At 44.8% G+C, this 20,019-nt stretch overlaps 2 protein-coding genes across 2 annotated transcripts in view; one reads left to right on the plus strand and one right to left on the minus strand.

The window, feature by feature from the left end:
* LOC126273028 (allergen Tha p 1-like) overlaps nt 1–20,019 on the plus strand; it is a 405,450-nt gene that overhangs the window by 216,167 nt on the left and 169,264 nt on the right. The window lies entirely within an intron of this gene.
* Nucleotides 11,155–14,147, minus strand: LOC126273031 (allergen Tha p 1-like). The gene is made up of 2 exons (XM_049976423.1): nt 13,914–14,147; nt 11,155–11,501 (listed from the first exon to the last, which is right to left on the minus strand). The coding sequence occupies exons 1-2, from the start codon at nt 14,098–14,100 to the stop codon at nt 11,311–11,313; spliced, it is 378 nt and encodes a 125-aa protein (XP_049832380.1). The 5' UTR covers nt 14,101–14,147; the 3' UTR covers nt 11,155–11,310.

A 20,019-nucleotide genomic window follows, 5' to 3' on the forward strand; every position in this document is an offset into this window, starting at 1 on the left:
ACAACGCACCCTGATTGATCTGTTTTACGATACTGTCTGAACTGCAGGGAGGAAGACTTTTGTACTGCCTTTCTCTGCTAGTTACGTTGCCTAGATTAGCAGGGTTAAATGTGTATATGATGCTGTCCGAGAAGGCGATGGGGTAGTTGTGGAGGCACATTTACATTTTTGCTATGAATGTTTTTTTCGTGTTATGATTCATTGCAGTTTTGCATTTACTCTGTGTTTAGTAAAGATAATGTTCTAAAGCAGATGTTAAATGAACTGCAACCACTTAAAGTGCAGGTTGTTGTTATTCTGAATATATAACTGTGGCTACCTTATATTATAAGGTTGATTATTTTTACAGACTAACGTTTCTCCTCCCTGATGTGGTTGCGACTGACTGGCTTTATAGTAAGGACTGGGAAAACCAACACAGAAGAGAATCGAAGCATGTGAGATGTGGTCCTACAGAACAGTGTTGTAAATTAGGTGGACTGATTAGGGAATGAATGAGGACATTCTCCGCAGAATCGGCGAGAAGAGGAAGACGCCGAAAACAGTGGAAAATAGGACGATACAATATCTGTTAGGACATCAGAGAATACTTCCATGATACTAGGTTGAGCTATTGAAGGTAAAAACTGTGGGGGAAAGAACTGGAACACATCCAGCACATAACTGAGGATGTTGGTTGCAAATGACATTCGGAGATGAAGTGGTTGGCACAGGAGAGGTGTTTGGGGCAGGCTCCATCATACTAGTCAGAAACTTAACGACTATAATAATATAAAGAGGAATAGGAAAAACTCACATCACGTAAATTATGTGTCTTAGGTCTTAGAACAAACTTTTGGGTATTTTTCCCATCATGAAAAGATGATATATTTAGAGAAATATATTTAGGAAAAAGTAATATTATCATCTTTGTTATCGCCTGATTCCTTACACGTCTCCCAATTTATGATTATTCTTTTCTGTAGGAAAGCTAGTTCTTGAAGAACTTTGTCACACTATCTAGTAAACGCGCACCACTCGAACCTGTAAACACCTAAATAGGGAACTACTGCGTCTACGTCAGACTCAGTAGACAGCGTTAGTATCAGAGGTTGCCGTACTTGAAATAGGCTCAGCGTGGCTTCACACGTTGTGCTCTGTACTGGCTATACGCTCCAAAGAGTTGCAATGCTTCTCACAGAAGTGGTGTACCAGTGGCCTAACGTCGAAGGTGTTAAATCAGCAGGTGACAGAACTTCAGTTCGGCACACTGCCTAGACCAGCAGGCGGCAGTGCAGTCGCCGCAGAAGGTCGCTGTTTCCGCGGACCCGTTGTTTCTGTGGACCACGAGCTCGTAAGTAGTTGGTGTAGTATATTAACGTGGCCTGGGTATTTAGGGAGGTTCCGCCGAGCTCTGGAACAGGTACTGATTGCACCCACAGTTCTTTAACCAGTGTCTCGATCAGAACATGCGCTACGCACGATGCCATGCGGCACTAGCCATCCCCGACAGAGGGAGCTTCCAGTGTTCCAGTGCATCGAAGTCGACCAGGAATGTGGTATCGCTCATAGACATTCATTATGTTACTTTTTTCGGAGTAAACCCGTTAAACACACAGCCGGGAAAAAATTAGTACACTATTTTAGAGGTTTCCGATTCACTGAAGATCTAATATTGCAACAGTGCATATAGCACTACGTCTTCAGGCCAGAAGTGGCCCATCGGGATCATACTGCGGCGTGTCATCCTCAACTGAGAATGCGGATAGGAGGGGCGTGTAGTCATCAGACCGCTCTCTCGGTCGTTATGATGGTTTTCTGTGGCCAAGGTCGCTACTATTTGGTCGCGTAGCTCCTCAATTGGCCTCACGAGGCTGAGTGTACCCCAAATTAATTGAGACCCTCAGCTGCCGACAGGTGTTGTTGATATACCTCGATGGGGACAGCTGAAAACGTGTGCTCTGACCGAGGCTCGAATCCGGGACCTCCTGCTTGCATGACAGACGCTCTATCCATCAATAATTATCATGTAATCTAGAAAAGCTGCACGGTCATCAATGGTGTCCGGCCACTGACCTTCGTCTGTGCGACTGCGCACAGGTTGTCCGAACTCTTATGGGAATCGTCACCTTAGTGGTCCGCGAGTAATGAGTGTATGGGCAAATACCTATTAGGTACATTACGTATGTAGATTGTAGACAGTTGAGAATGTGGGTCTCACGGGAGGCCTGCAAGGGGTGGCGCTGTTCATCTGTGTCCTCGGTGGCTCAGACGGTCCGCCTTTAGCCGCGGAGCAGCTCGGACTCGTTTACGTCCCGGCTGCGAACGTTCGCGGAAGAACCGGTGTTTACACCGTCGTCACTCGCGTGTGTTACTGTTTGAATCGATCGCCATGGTACACAATTTACGAAAAACCACGATACAGTTCACGTTCTGTAACGAGTATGCACGACTGAAGGCTTTCGAAATCCAACGTTTCTTGAGGGACGAAGTGCAACTTAATTACACGGAGCTTATTGGAATTCATTTATCAACCGTGAGCAGCACTCTTTACGTAAAGATGATTGACGATGCAGCATGCGATAGGATCATTGAAGCCGCCAAACGATGATTCCAGTTCCGATACTCCGATGGTCCTATTGGCGACGTTTTAGTCGCTCATTCGGGCCTGGGTGTGCGTACGATTCGAATCTTCGAGCTGCCTTTCGAGGTACCAGAATCATTGGTCACAGAATCGCTCCAGCCATATGGCAGAGTTATCAGTCATACGGCCGAACGTTGGGCAAGTTTTAGCACTTATGCAGTTCTCAATGGTGTCCGACAGGTGCGAATTGCCCTTATGAAACACGTGCCATCGTACATCAACATCGGCGGCTGTCGAGCTATTGTCATCTATGATGGACAGCTCTGGACATGCTCCGGGTGTGGTGGTGAAGGACATCTTCGATCTGCGCGTATGCAGAGGAGACTCGTGCAACTCCCCAGCGGAGAATTCCAGAATCCGACTACAGAAACGTCACTACCGATGACTTACGTGGCGGCGCACAGCGGGGAGGTGACGCTGAGGTCTGAACGCACTATCGAACCAACGCCGCAGTTGATTGAGGCGCCTTCGGACCCCACTGAAGAAGGAATGGCTCCGACCAACCTCCAATGCCATACATGACAGGTGGTGCAGAAAGAGGTTGACAGCATCACAACAGGCATGGAAGCTGAAGTGGATCAGCCCCAGGGCGTTGTGGTGGAGGCGAGACAGCAGGAGATACAAGATTCACCGACACCAGAGGCCGAGAATAGGGCACGCAAACAACGCTCGCCAAAGCGCCCCAAGAAGCGCCGACTAAACTCTGCGGGGACGCTATCTTCTCTTCTTGGGAGCCCAGATGAGACTATCACTACGGACCTGTCTGACTTGGAACCACAAGCTTCGGATGTCGCAGACCATATGAATTCGGACAGTGAAAGGATGTCATGTCGCTCAGACGACGCATCCACTCAGGGGCCTGCTACCCCTTCTGGGGTGGAGTCTAACGCTGCGAAAGAACAACAGATGTCACTCATCAATGCTGCACAGGAAAATTTGGAGCACCCCAATGATATCAGCTGGTATGAGCAGGACGACGAAATCACCGATGCGGACCATTCTACTGGTGGGGACTCGCATCCGTCCGCATCTCAAGAAACCTAATACCACAGGTACACGTCCGTCGGGCGACCCTCTGCGAATGTGCAAAGGGACTTTCGATACGGTGAAACTTTGCCATTTTAACATCATGTGGAGATGACAGCTACTCGACCCCAGGCATACAGAATAGGGACAGTGAATGTAAATACCATTAGATCGCCAGTGAAACAGCAGTTATTTAGGGACATGATATACGCGTCGGATGTGGATATACTGATGGTGCAGGAAATCTACATTCCTGAGTTCCAGGAAGTCCATGGCTACATCTCCTACACTTTGCCGCACTCGAACAACGACAGTGGAACGGCGATATTGGTCCGGGACGGGATTCCGGTTCGCGACATGGCTTATCTACCTTCAGCACGAGGACTGGCGATAACTGTTAATGGAATTCGCATTCTCAATGTTTATGCCCCTTCCGGCACCGACAACAGACGGGCGCGTGCGAGATATTATTCGGAAGAGATTGTGCCCTTATTTACCAGCAGATTCGATCATTTCATTATAGGTGGTGACTTCAATTGTGTCTTATCCCAAAAAGACCTGACTCCACATTACAATACCTGTAGTGAATTGCAAGTGTTATTCCGGGATCTGGAGTTAAGCGACACTTGGGACATGATTCATAGGAACCGTGAGGGATATATTTTTTATACCAGTCACTCAGCGAGCAGACTCGATCGAATATATGTTTCGGTTGGCCTACAGGATAAGATGGTCGACGCGGAACGATGGCCTGCGGCATTTACTGATCATCTGGCTTACATTTGTACCATATCACTCCCTAGGCAAAGTGTGTGGAGAAGCCGCGGGACATGGAAGCTCAATTCGTCACTTTTGGCGGACCCCGAATGTTGTCAGAGAGTCGAGGAGGTACGGGCTACATGTCAACGCCGTCTACCAACATATACCTCCGTGCTTCAATGGTGGCTCGAATGTACTAAGCCGGCAATAAGAAGAGCTCTCATACAGTATGGTCGGGATAAGACGAGATGGCAAACAGACACTCTTGATTATTATTACGCCATGCTTCGTGAGCTGTCCTTCCAGGTGTCGTCTCCAGAACATCATGCGCAAGTTCATCGTGTCAAGGCACAAATCCTATTGATCAAGCGACGACGACTGGGTGGCATACCAATACGGGCAAGATGTCTCGACACCATCACTGGGGAACGTACCTCGATGCACCATATGTCGCGGGAACATAAACGTTATCGCCGGGTATTGGTAACAGTGCTCCACGGTTTAGATGGCCGTCAACTGACAACACAACAGGACATTGCAAATGAATTTTTAGAGCAATTCCGCCACCTCTATGCCGGTACACCGACAGACCGTCTCGTGGGGGAAGAGATACTGCAACATCTGCAAACGACAGTGACAGAGACGGATAAGGCATCGCTTATGGAGCCACTCACAGAAGACGATATAAAGGTGGCACTCACAAAAGGAGCGACCCATAAATCACCAGGGCCAGATGGGATTACGCTAGAGTTTTATCGAGAATTCGTGGACATGATGATGCCACAGTTGGTGTCGATGTACAATGAGGCGATGCGTCCGGACATGCGCTTATCGTCGGATTTTGTGACGGGCTTTCTTCTTCCCATCCCGAAGATGGCGGGGAGTCGCAGTGTTAAATTAATATCGGCCTCTCACTATTCTAAATACCGATTATAAAATCGTTGCACGACTACCAGCGTCTCGTCTCATGCTGGCGATGTCCAGGGCAATATCCCCTCATCAGGCTTGCCTAGGGGTGCGAAGCAACATCTCCTCAGCGTTAAGTGAATACCGTGACGTTATCGCCCTTGCGGAAACGTGTAAAATGCGAGCAGCGATGATATGTGTGGACTTCGATCGTGCGTTCGACAGGATAAACCATGACTTCTTGGCGTCAGTCATGAGCCGAATGGCGATTCCACCTGTTTTTATCTCCATCGTTATGAGGCTAATACGAGGGGCTACATCGAAGGTGATTGTAAACGGCCGGGAAGCGGACTCGATTCCCATTAACAGCTCAGTCCGACAAGGGTGCCCACTCTCCATGATGCTGTTTGCGATAGCGCTTGAGCCGCTGATGTGTGTTATGAGGCGCTCACTTACTGGGATAGCGTTTAGTGAGAACTCTTTCGTCACTATATGCGGACAGCATGATCCTCCTTGTCAGATCAGGACATGAAGTGCGTCAGGCTGTTAACACCTAGACTGTTATGGGACGGTGGCAGGCAGAGTCGTTAACATGACGAAATCCAAAATTATGCACATTCGACGGGGTCTGGAAGACGTCCCGGTCCGTTTCAGACGGGGGAATCGCTGAGATGTCACGGGATTACATTTACCCGTTCACTACGGCGGTCAACGGCGACTTCTCGGCGGCTTCTGCAGTATGTTCGTCTGACGATACGCAACAACTCACTGAGAGCCTTTGACATGATCCAACGTGTGGCATACATCAACGTTCACATAGCGGGCACGACTGCCCCATTTAGCGCAGATCCTACCAATACCGAAGGGTACTGCAGACCGGCTCATGGCTGCCTTTGGTTACTATGTTAGTACTGGATTGCTATTTAAGATCAAGTATGATACGTTAACGCTACAGTTCCGGAACGGTGGCCTCAACCTCACAAACGTGAGAAACAGATCGCTGGCGCTTTACATGCGAGCGATGGTACGAAATTGGCAACAAAGAAAGCATACCATAACGTCGGCTCTGATAGAAGTACTTGTTCCGCCTTCGTACGAACCCCCTATTGCGGTGGCCAATATTTCGCCTTCTATTGCACACGTTGCCTCATTTCTTGTAGATTACAGTTATGTTCGTCTGAAAGTACCTTCGACGAGAATACCCACGACTCGGGAGATCTATAGATGTTTGATGGATCACCATGGCCGCAATATAATGGAATTCAAATACCCGCCGAGAACGTGGAACCACATTTGGTGTGCAGTCCATATTCCATTACTGTCAACAGCAGCGAGATCGATGTGGTATATTCTTATAAACCGTAAACTTGTGACCAGAAGTCGATTACATACAATTCATATGGTCGATTCTCCCCTTTGCACAAACTGTGGACTGTTAGCAACGGAAAAACATGGTTTAGTGTGTGGCGCAGCGAGGGACGTCTGGATGCTGACGCGTCGAATACTGGCCTTCCTTCGGCCCACTAACTACACAGAAATCACATCGGATGTACTTTTTCTACCGGACAAGACCTTTTTTTCCCAAACAAAAGACGTATGCGGTCAATTGGATCACTGGACATGCGACGAAATATTTGTATTCGTACGATATTAAGTCCGTGATGGATTATTGGATGTATTTACAAGAACAACACGAGCTCATACGGAGTCATACGAAATACAGGACTTACTTTTCCAATTTTTTAGAGGGTGTTTTTCACAATCCGCCCGATAGCTGGGGGGTCCGCCCGTGACTAGGATTGTCATTCACTTTATTCCTGTTACAAGAAAAAAAGAGGGCGGCTTTTGTGTTGATTTTATGGTTTCCAAATTGTTTTTGCTGTCTCGATACTTTTTTTATCCCTAGGACAGCACAATTGTACGAATAAAGATTGTTTGTTTACCCTGCCTTCCTGTTCCCAAGGGGAAAAAAGTGATCGCATTGTGGGACCATAAAGCGGAAAACCGCTTAGTGGAAAAAAAGAAAAGAAGCGCTTCTATTAAAAAATCCTGTCGGCAGCTGAGGGTCTCAACTAATTATCATTTATTCTAAAGAACCTGCACGGAGATCAATGGTATCTGTTCTTTCGAGAACAGTTACTATCTTGATATAAATACAAACATGTTCAGGTCAAGGTGATGGTGTTCATCTAAGGTTCTTTCTGGCATCAGTTAATTTTATCTCCACACCAAGGGTCGTCAATCGTATAATTTGGCAGATATTGTTGGGAGGCGTTTCCTGAAGTAGGATTTATAGGCTTTGTGAAGTTGGCTTTTACATTGTTTACATTAACAAAGATTTTAGATTTTACTTTCGGGGATTGGCTGGTAACTAAAGTTGATCGGTGGTTCACGACTTCCAGATTCCATTGTATCCGCTGATATGCTAAATACTCGCAAATACAATACTGGCCTGTTAAAGGAACCTAAATTATGACAAATGTAGTATCGTCTCTTGTTACTGCTGAAATTGACCACACTACAAAAACTCGCTTTTGTAAAAACAGTGTTACGAATTATTATAATCTTTACTATTTGTATTCATTGAATACGGTAATCACCAGTGCAGCCCGTAGCCACTTGGCGCTCTGCAGTAGCAGTGTACCACAAAACTGTCCCGACTGTATCTGACTGTGCTGTTATTTCCATCGTAAGCGATCACCAGTTGTAGTGAACGTCAGACAAAAGCGAGGCTGCATGGTGCTTAAGTCAAAAAATGCGCAGTTGTGAGGGGTGGGCTTGTAATCTCCATACTGCCAGATTTATGTTGCATTTAGTTTCAGTAAATAACCCACGGCGAGAGCCAGGAAGATGGTTTTTTAAACGTGTTGTGTCATTTCCTTCCCCATCCTTGACAAACTGAGTTTTCACCGAGTCTACAGTGATCCTCGCGGCACATTTCACTCTAATTTCTCATTCTTCCCTAAATAATAAAGCGTCAATGAAAAGTTAATCGCTGTTTTGCAGTGAGTGTTTTACTTTGCGGAAAATAAATTGGAGAAGAAGCAAAAGTTGGATGGTTTTTAAAAGTCACTAATTCACTCACGGACTTCAGAAAGTAAGTTAACGTGTCGACCCACGCTACAGGTGCGGGGCGTTGACAGAAGAGGGTACGTGTTCTGGGCCTTCTGCAGGCACAGTTTTGCTGCAGCTCGGATAACGGATGGGTCACAGTGCGCGATTGATGTGGCACAGCAGCTGCGAAAGTATTCCAAAGGCACGCGGGACAGTTCGATTATTACGGAAAGACACATCTGAGCTTCACACGGACTCACAGTCAAATTGTGGGTATACATGTGCTAAGTGCAGTGTTTCGTCCAGCCGTTGTGAAATAATGCCAACAATTTGTCCAAGACCACATAATCGTGGGTGATGCTATTCGGAAGTCTAAACATTGCACCATGCGACTTTCACCTTTTCGGAAGACTGAAAGAGAATCTTAGGGGAAAAGATTTTCCAACTATGAGGACGTTCACACAGAGGTTCTCATATGGCTCCGTGACTAAGGAGCGGGTTTATGACGTCGAGGAACTGAACGACTTGTAGAACCAGGCCCTCCAGCTAGAGCATTACGCCCGCTATTCCCAGAGCCTGTTGCTAGCTTGAAAAACGGTGTTATATATCTCTGTCACTTTGAAGTATTGTTCAGCAATCGGTAAAAGTACTTGGCTTTCCGTAATGATGCTTAACTAACTTTTTGAGGCCCTCCTTTTATTAAAAAAAAAAATTCAATACGGGATGTATTCTGAACGTCTGCCGCGAAATACAGTTTTGCTTCAATGAACATTTACGTTTGTTATCACTCATAGGCATCAATATTTGTCTTACATTACTGTGTTGTGATATGGGCAACAGCTCTCTGGTTCGTATCCCAATGTTTATCAGCGAGATAGCACATTAATGGCGCAATCTTCCCCTGTGTGCTTTCTTCGGTTGCCAGGGGAAGAAATTTGGATCTCCGTCAGTACGTCCTTGTGTGGACTTTCCACGCCGTCCCTAAATAACGGCAACCAAAATACGGGGTGGTTACTCTGAAATTTCACGCTGTATTTCCTTGGCACCTATTGGCCTTGTAACTTGTGCTCCACACCTACTGACGTTTCTATCGACAGTTCCTGAAGCGCTGTCCTCTTTTGGTTTCCCTCTATTTCCTAATTCCTCGACCCGCTCTGTCGCACACACAACTACTGCAACTGCTCCACAGTACTTCAGCTGCCTCATCCCATACTTGTGAGAACATGAAGAGTAACTCATTGACATTTTTTATACCACTTCATGATGTTCTCAGTGCATAACATGGTGAAGATGTTAACGAGTATTCACGTCTGAAGATGGTATTAAGTTTCAGAAGCCGGTAAGGTGAACATTGTACTTACTAGGAGATCTTGACGTAGGAAGCTGTTATGTGAAGAATACACTGCACTATATTTGGTTTATTTTGCTTTAACTTTCGTACGTCACAGTCTGTGAGTATCGTTTACTGTAAAACCTTGTTATCTGACTTCAGGAAGTCCATAGCTCCATTTTGTATTAGAACTGTCAATCATTTACAAACCACTTAGTTAGAACTGGAACCTACTATAATATGTTATTTATCCATACACATCGTGATAATCGTTTGTTTGCTTGTTAATGTATCTGGACAAGTGTTTCTAAATATAATAGATATGTTCCCCTGGATACGTCAACTCGGTACATGCAAGAGACATTCTGGGAGTTCTGTCTGCTGTGTAGGAAGTGAATTACGTAACACTGTTGTTTATTACTGTGTTACGTGCTATACTCATCACCACTACGTATGATACGAATGAAACATAACTGTATTTAGTAGCCTGTCAAGTTCTCGACTTCCACTGAAAAAGTTTCCTTAAACATAAATGAATGTAATTAGTTCAAAGGCTCTAAATTTCGCATTTTCATCTTGTTAGGGGTTCAACAGTTTGTCTTTGCAGTGTGTTTGGGACGTAAGTGCATGTACTTTAATTGTTGACGGAGGACAGTGTACTGAACAACAACACATAAGTATTTAATTCATTTGCAGACCAGTAATTAGACCTTTTAAGAATAACGTGTTTTTAGCTTTGTTAGTACCTCCAAGTACACATAGCAAGAACAAGCGATTAATGTTTATTTTCCCCTGGGCGGCAGGTCAGATGTAGAAGCGTGGATGCATGGATGCAAAACGGTTTGTCTGTACTGACAAGTGTAGTCCACTTAGTGGCGTAGTTGCGACCTTGCAGGAAACATCAGGTAGCAAACTGTGTGACGTGTTTGCGGGAACACTTCAAATCAAAAAAAAAAAAAAATGTTCAAATGTGTGTGAATTCTTAAGGGACCAAACTGCTTAGGTCATCGGTCCCTAGACTTACACGCTACTTAAAGTAATTTATGCTAAGGACAACAAACACACCCATGACCGAAGGAGGGCTCAGATTTCCGGCAAGAGGGGCTGCGCAGTCCATGACATGATGCCTCAAACCACGCGGCCACTCCACCCGGCGGTAGAATACTTTTACACGCACAAAATAAATAATTAAAACATTGAAGTTAGTACATGTTAAGAACCTGTGATCACAATATGTCCACTTATACCACTAACACCCCGCATGCGGGAACCACAATGAGGCATTTTACGAAATACGTATCTCATTTATGGAGAATTGTTCCCAAAAAGGGCTTCAGATTTTTCTTATATTACGTGCGTTAATGAGAAGTAGCTTTAAATCCAATATCTTACGAAGGGATTGTGATAGGATCTTTCGTTTACTGTACATTTTTAATTTTAGAAGAGATTCCAAAACTCCTTTGATTAACAGACATTTATTTTATAATATGTGGCACACGACTATCATCAACAATAATCAAATAAATTATAGTTCTTTGTTGGTATCACATGAGACACAGCCTTGTGAGTTCCTTAGAGCTATCACAGTACAGCGCCAAAGGTATCGCGGTGTTTAGGCGGAGACCCTCTTCAGTTCCTCGCCGTACTTCTGCCTGTAGGTGCCGGTGGGATCGTACTTGTTCTCCAACGGCGTCCACAGGTCGGGCTTCTCCTTGATAAGGAACCTGATCACCTTCTCCGCTCCGGCCTTCTGCTTCTCGTTGCACTTGGCGCAGTCGTCGGTCAGCGCATCAGGAATGGCGGCTGTTAATAGACACGGAATACAATGATAAAAATAACGACCAGCAAAATACTATGAAATGAAATGATTTCTGAGAATCTAAATCTGATGTACAGTACAGTGGAGCTTATAACGTTTAACGTATGAAACAATGGGACTTCTTACTGGTTAGACATTTTTCATTGCGAGTATAATCCCCGTTATCATAATCTAGATGTAATTAACCAAAGAGTGTGCTGATGAATAAATATTATATCCTCTAACTATCAGCTCAATAGTTACAACATTAGATAAGTCACGTTCGAAAAAAATTTATGTTGCAATGCCAGAGAAGGAATGTTGCTGCTCACCATATAGTGGAGATGCTGAGTCGCGATAGGCACAACAAAAAGATTCACACTATTATAGCTTTGGGCCATTAAGGCCTTTGTCAGAAGCTACAATTGTCTGAATCTTTTTGTTTTGCCTATTGCGACTCGGCATCTCCGCTATAAGGCAAGTAGCAACTTTTCTTCTATGGTATTGTTACATTCCATCCTGGATTTTCTTTTGTTTGAAAAATTAATGTTGTTGTTTTAGCCGTGTTGTCTTCGCTGCTTTCTTCAAACAGCAAACCGGAATTATCACTAATTTGACTCACTAACGAATATTACGGGAAATTGGTAAATGTGAATGTCTTGCTGGCATGGAGGATGTCCAAAAAATCACGTTATCATTTGAAAACACCACAACTGGGAAACTTTAAGAAGTACAGAATCGTCGTTGGTTGCAACACGTTTAGGAGCTGCTGAGGTTTTTCCTTTGCCCTTTGTAGCAAGTCTGATTTGGAGTGCATCAGAATGGCAATGTACCAGGAGAAGGTTCAATGTGTCATGTAGCAGGCAGAACACAAAGGTACTGCGGAATTAAATTACCGTTATCAGCACGTGAGGGCCCCACAGATAAAAACAAGCCTAAAGATACAGTTCAAAACCTTTAAAGGGATAGTCAGCGTCGGAGACTTTCCTCAAAGTGGACGTTCTTCAGTGCCTCAAGCGAGTGTTGACAGACTGCATGCTGCAGTTTTACGTCTTCCAAAACTTGGTGTTTGAACGTGTGAAATGTGCTGAATTCGGGGTGTGCTGAATGACACATTTCCTGAGAGGTGGGTGGGTCGTGATGCTACCCCTGCGTGCCCCGCACGCTCTCCTCATGGCCTGTAATTAAGCTTAATTTTGTACGGTCGTGTTAAGGATCGTGTGTAAACGACATTCAATAATACTGCTGCTCTTGGTGCACTAATCACTGAACGAAACTAAACTGTTGATGCTGCAATATTCGCCCACGCACAGGCAGGCGTATATCATTGCCTAGAGAATCTACGAGCGTTGAGGGGGGCACAAAGTGAAATTGTAGCATGAAAAACAGTTTGAGACCAGCTAAACGTTCTACAACAAACCACAATCCTCTAAAACTAATGCTTTCCAAGTTTTTGTTTTTTTATTTTAGTGGCACTTCATGAACATCCAGTACATTATTAATGAGCGTGGTAAATGAAGATTCGGTAAGCTGTATATGCTAGTGTCAGATAATGTTTAGAACATGTGCACTAATCAATTGAATATAATGTACCTCTTGCGAATCTAAGCCGTCAAATAAGGGGTAATTTTGCTAACAAGTGGTTTGGAGTTACCAGTTGAGGGGCTGTGTAATTCGAAGTCAATGAAGTAGAAAAGTGTTTCTCCATTACAGGAGCTAGAAGTTGTGATTCCAAGTGCAAACTCGATGTAGATTGTGGGAATTCTAGATAACAGTTTTTATTTTTCGTGATATCTTGTATCCACAGAAAATTTGTTACAAAGTAACATGTGCAGGGACAACGTGATTCTTGCTTTGCAGGAAAACTTTTTAATCTGGGGCAAAAACGCAAGCAAGCTAAAAAATAGTCATGGTAAGATATGCAAGAATTAAGGAAAAGAGAAATGCGATGAAAATGACGCAAAATAAAGAGTAACATAAAGAAATGTTAAGACTACTGGCATGCTACGTAAGAAGCAGGATGATAACGATCAGACTACATGGAAGAAGTGTGTAGATAGCTCTAAAGTGGGAATTCATAGAGTACTGAAAGCTATGTACGCTACTAACATCTTCTCAAATGTGTCTAAACAAGAAAGGTTTTAGCAAGCAAAGATATAAGTAAATAACGTTAGCACTAAGGTTACCTGTTTCTTTCGATAAAACGAGAAACGTAAGCAAAAACAATCCATGGCTTTCGGTCTAGAGAAAGTGACGCTTCATGTATTTTGGTGCACGAGGTGATATGAAATGCGAGAGATACATTCCTAAACTTACTGAAACAAATTCGTAGAGGCGAAAAGAATTTAGAAGAGAAGCAGAAAGATGAAGGCCATGCACTAATTGTCATACATTTTGACTAGAAGAACTACACTCACCCTTGAGCTCCTTCCCGTCGGGGGTGCAGGAGGCGTCGCTGTCAGAGAGGAGGCACTCGTGGTACTTCTTGAGGAGGCGGTCGTTATGCAGGACGTCGTCCAAGTCGATATTGTCATACTTGGTGGTGTACGCGGCAGCAGCCGCCACAAGGCACGCCAAAAACAAGGCGAGAGTACTCTTCTGCATCGTGGCTGTTGGGAAAGGTTATCTACTATGGCTGTCCAGCGATGTGCCGAACACAGATACGGCGGTGTGATATATACCTGCCAGCGCGTGACGTCACAGGGACAGGCAGCAGCAGTGACCTCGAGTGATCCACGCACGTGGTCCTTTCTCAGAGCTGGTAACGTGTTTGGCAGACAGCTGCTTCACTTCTCAGAAACGGCGTCACCGTGACGACTTACTGGGAATTTCTTCACCTCCTCTGCTGGATAATAACGCACTGGTAGACTTCCTGTTTTTGAGTTTCTCGCTGTCAACATATGAATCACAACAGACCAGACAGTGGAAAATCGGTGTCTGGGGAATACAGCAGAACTTGTACTGCAAGAGATATGTAATTGACAGCCGCAACACAATTAGTGTCGGTATAGTGCACTAAAAAGTCATAAAGAAGTGCAGAATGACTTCGTGTGTCACACGGCGTATCTAATATTGTAATTCGTGTTTACGAAATCTTACTTTCATCTGACACACGTTAGGCAACATGTCGAAGTCAAAAATGAAACTATGTCGGACAGAAATTAAATGGGGGTGTCCTAATTCCTGAAATATATAGTAAATTAAGCTTTTCTGGTTGGTAAAATGAAATTTCTCATTAACTACATTGTGCTCTATGTGCTTTCACTTCTTGGTTTCATTTCTGTCAACGTATCAGTACAGTACAAGCTATAACAGGTACATGTGTAGATATTTCTATTGGTGACTAAGGACGTTGTGCTGAAAGACATTACATCTGTATTTACGTTATTTGCAGACAAATAATTATACCTATTACAAGTGGTAGGTTATTATGTTTTTTAGCACCTACAGATACGTATGGCAGGAGAAAACGATTAATATGTATTTTCCCTTGGACAACTGATCAGTTATTGAATGCGGACACGTGGACTAAACGGTTAGTCTATACTGAGAAGCATAGTCCACTTATTGTTACATTACGGCATGCTGGAAACACCATGTATCGGTACCGCCCAGGTCCGGACACCGTCTCCAGTATACTTACAGTGTCCTCAACGAATGTGACGAAAAGATTATATATCTTAATGCCTAACTTTATTGATATTTGTGTCCGGAAAGAGCGTGAATAGAGCACTTATTTGGTGGAGCGGACACAAGAAAGAACGATTATAATATGGGGGACCGGAATCTATACTTTCGTAAAATACACTCCTGGAAATTGAAATAAGAACACCGTGAATTCATTGTCCCAGGAAGGGGAAACTTTACTGACACATTCCTGGGGTCAGATACATCACATGATCACACTGACAGAACCACAGGCACATAGACACAGGCAACAGAGCATGCACAATGTCGGCACTAGTACAGTGTATATCCACCTTTCGCAGCAATGCACGCTGCTATTCTCCCATGGAGACGATCGTAGAGATGCTGGATGTAGTCCTGTGGAACGGCTTGCCATGCCATTTCCACCTGGCGCCTCAGTTGGACCAGCGTTCGTGCTGGACGTGCAGACCGCGTGAGACGACGCTTCATCCAGTCCCAAACATGCTCAATGGGGGACAGATCCGGAGATCTTGCTGGCCAGGGTAGTTGACTTACACCTTCTAGAGCATGTTGGGTGGCACGGGATACATGCGGACGTGCATTGTCCTGTTGGAACAGCAAGTTCCCTTGCCGGTCTAGGAATGGTAGAACAATGGGTTCGATTACGGTTTGAATGTACCGTGCACTATTCAGTGTCCCCTCGACGATCACCAGAGGTGTACGGCCAGTGTAGGAGATCGCTCCCCACACCATGATGCCGGGTGTTGGCCATGTGTGCCTCGGTCGTATGCAGTCCTGATTGTGGCGCTCACCTGGACGGCCCCAAACACGCATACGACCATCATCACCAAGGCAGAAGCGATTCTCATCGCTGAAGACGACACGTCTCCATTCGTCCCTCCATTCACGCCTGTGGCGACACCACTGGAGGCGGGCAGCACCATGTTGTGGCGTGGGCGGAAGACGGCCTAACGGTGTGCGGGACCGTAGCCCAGCTTCATGGAGACGGTTGCGAATGGTCCTCGCCGGTACCCCAGGAGCAACAGTGTCCCTAATTTGCTGGGAAATGGCTGTGCGGTCCCCTACGGCACTGTGTAGGATCCTACGGTCTTTGCGTGCATCAGTGCGTCGCTGCGGTCCGGTCCCAGGTCGACGGGCACGTGCACCTTCCGCCGACCACTGGCGACAACATCGATGTACTGTGGAGACCTCACGCCCCACGTGTTGAGCAATTCGGTGGTACGTCCACCCGGCCTCCCGCATGCCCACTATACGCCCTCGTTCAAAGTCCGTCAACTGCATATACGGTTCACGTCCACGCTGTCGCGGCATGCTACCAGTGTTAAAGACTGCGATGGAGTTCCGTATGCCACGGCAAACTGGCTGACACTGACGGCGGCGGTGCACAAATGGTGCGCAGCTAGCGCCATTCGACGGCCAACACCGCGGTTCCTGGTGTGTCCGCTGTGCCGTGCGTGTGATCATTGCTTGTACAGCCCTCTCGCAGTGTCCGGAGCAAGTATGGTGGGTCTGACACACCGGTGTCAATGTGTTCTTTTTTCTATTTCCAGGAGTGTAGTTCTCTGAGCTCTGATTATTTAACAGCACGCGACTCACCGCCTTGCTAATATAGGACAGCACGAGGCGCTTTTAGAATTTGTTGAAATTGATGTCTACGTGGAGCGTTCACAGAGACCAAAACGTAATCTCAATGATTATATTTCGTGTTATCATATTAGAATATTGCTGCAGGATATTTTTACCGTAGCGAAATTCGTTAAAATAAACCTTTGAATTATAGAAAGTTTTATCTTTTTGAACGAAATAATCATTGTTTTGCCTAAAAGTGGGTAATGTCTGTACTGATCTGAAAGATTTAATTTTTACTTTAATACGGAATAAATTTATTTATGCAGTTCCTCTTCTTTACTAACTATGATGCGAGTCTTTTAAAGCGTCCGTTGATGACGGAACGCAATGATATTATAATGGAAATTATTCATACGCAAGATGTCTGCCAAGAATGGTCGACTGTTCGGCCGTTCTTATTGTTTATCCAGCGTACTGAAAACCTTGAAAATAAATCCTATTTTTACTTCTGCGTGAAGGTCACTATATACACGAAAGAAAAACGCAAAATTAGCATCAATTACAGTGATGAACACGCAGTTATCTCGAAGCACGTGAAAATCCCTTACCTCTCCAGGAATCGATCTCGGAACCCTATACTCTTTTTTTTTTTTGTTCTCAATTTGTTCGCTGTATTTGCTAGATGCGGATGTCCCATGACACCCGTCCAAGTTCAGTGTCGAGGCGTTGAGTCAGTTTTTTATTACAGAGGGCAGCTAACCTTCTGACCGAACACGCTGAGCTACCGTGCCGGCGTGCTCGGGAAGCGAGAAGGCTACCGCGAGACCACATTAAAATTCACAACTTAACAGTGTAAAATGGCCGCCGTAGCGCGCGCTTTCTTCAAGACTAGAAGAGAGGGTGTGTGTAATATCGCTGGTCTTTTTTGTGTCTTGCACCAGGGAGTGAAAGAACAATTACATTGCTACATAGATTCTATACAGTTATCTTATAGAATCGTTCGCCTTTTTTATTATTTGGTTTCGTTGAAAATGACCTTTCTGACAGTTAATTACACGTATGATATTTTCAGTAATTTAAAGTTTTATAATCATCATTTTACTTCGTTTTGTGTCCAACCTCTCGTTGCACGATTCAATATTTTGTACCGCATATCTGTACAAGTGCCCCTGGTATGAATGGGCCATAAACGCCTGCAGTTTGCGATCAGTTATCCACCTTTACAATAACACATGTTACAATAACACATGAATAGAATTTTTCCTCCCGACATTGCAGAACTATTTAAATATTGCCTTACGACCACATATTTCAAATGGAACGATGAGTTCTACGAACAGACTGATGGTGTGGCAATGGGGAGCCCCTTAAGCCCGGTTATAGCTAACTTTTTCATGGAAAAATTCGAGGCGCAGGCTCTAGAAACTGCCAACAAAAAACCGAATATCTGGTTCCGCTACGTAGATGATACGTTTGTGTTGTGGAGGCATGGCAGAGAGGAACTAGGCCGTTTTCACAAACATCTAAACGGTATTAATCCGAAGATTCAGTTTACCATGGAGGAGGAGGCAGAAGGGAGACTAAATTTTCTGGATGTGCTAGTTTACAAGAAACAGGATGGTAGCTTAGGCCATACAGTTTACCGGAAACCCACGCACACGGATCGTTATCTACACCGGGATTCGAACCACCACCCACAACAAAAGCGAGGCATAATAAAAACGTTGGCGGATAGAGCGAGGAACATCTGTGAACCTGGGCTACTGGATACGGAACTGGAACACCTCACTGATGCATTACTCAGGAATGGTTACTCGGTTGCTGAGATAAAAAGAGCGTAAAGACCGCCGCGTGAAAATCATAGCAATGCACAAGCGCTTGCAAAATCGAAAGTTTTCCTGCCTTTTATTAAGGACGTCACTGACCGCATAGGGAAAATATTGAAAAAACTGAATATCGCGGTGATTTACAAACCTACCCGGAAGATACAAGAACACCTGAGATTGGCTAAGGAAGCTCGTAAACCGCTGGAAAAAGCAGGAATTTACAGGATCCCGTGTAGTTGTGGGGAGGTATATGTGGGTACCACAAAAAGAACGGTGAAAAAACGACTAGAAGAGCACAAGGGCAATTGTAGAAGGGGAGAGATTGATAGATCAGCTGCTGCGGAACATGCTTTGCAGTCAGGAGACCACCACATTTATTTTGATAGAACTCAAGTACTGGCAGCCACAAGCGGATATCATGAAAGGCTTTACAGAGAGGCTATAGAGATTATGAAACACCCCAGGAATTTTAATAGGAAGGAGGAGGACCTGAAATTGAATGACATCTGGATGCCGGTGCTGAAGAAGATGTGTACCAGTCTTCCGCCATGGGATGATAGCAACATCGGACGGCGGCAACCGACAACGGCCAATTGCGCTCGCGTATTCAAAACATGTGACGTCACGCCTATGCGCGGGAGCACGCGAAAACAAAAATTTGCTGCAGTCAGTAGTGAGACAGTGTGTGTTTCGGAAGTTAACAGAAGCCACGAACCCCCTTGAAGATGTCCTCCGCAGATGGGGACGAAACGTCGGGTTACAATGCGAAATCCATCAGACCACGGCATAATAGCCCGGAAAAGAATTTTATTAATCACATGTTACTTCTCACACGTATGCTTTTTACACACAGATATATATTGTAATCGTTGGTAATTTACATTCTTTTGTTACAACTTAGCTTGTATGTCTTACATGGTTACCACTATTTCTACTATGGGCATTGCTCTATCTTTCGCCCTTACACCACGCGACGATTGGAAACAACTGGCTATGACTGAATAATCGAGCTAAACAATAGATTTACTCCCCTGTTTAGGTTACGGGAAACTGTAAAATATCGGGTTAAAAGATCCCCACCCAGAGTCTCCAAACTGTGTACACTCCTGCTAGTATTAAATGTGAATGATGTTACCATTTGATCTCCTTGATCTGCAGGCGATCATTTTTATAGAAAACAGTCTTACACAACATTTACAGGTTGCCTATTTAAATCATTTTATCGGGCATACAAGTTCGTTCACATTTCTAGCGCACCAACTTTCAATGTACGTCCACTTTACATATATGACTCACTATTTAGGCGATAATTATGCCACGAAAACATTTTCGTTCACATAATTTTTAAAACCGACTAATACAGTGCTCATTGTCGGTTGACTTTATTGTTCGATGCCGCTGGAATGATGGGCAGACGATCAGGAGCTTGCCTCCCGCCACCGGTCGCTGAACGCTGGAC

This window comes from Schistocerca gregaria, chromosome 5 (assembly GCF_023897955.1).
Source record: "Schistocerca gregaria isolate iqSchGreg1 chromosome 5, iqSchGreg1.2, whole genome shotgun sequence".
NCBI classification, from domain to species: Eukaryota; Metazoa; Arthropoda; class Insecta; order Orthoptera; family Acrididae; genus Schistocerca; species Schistocerca gregaria.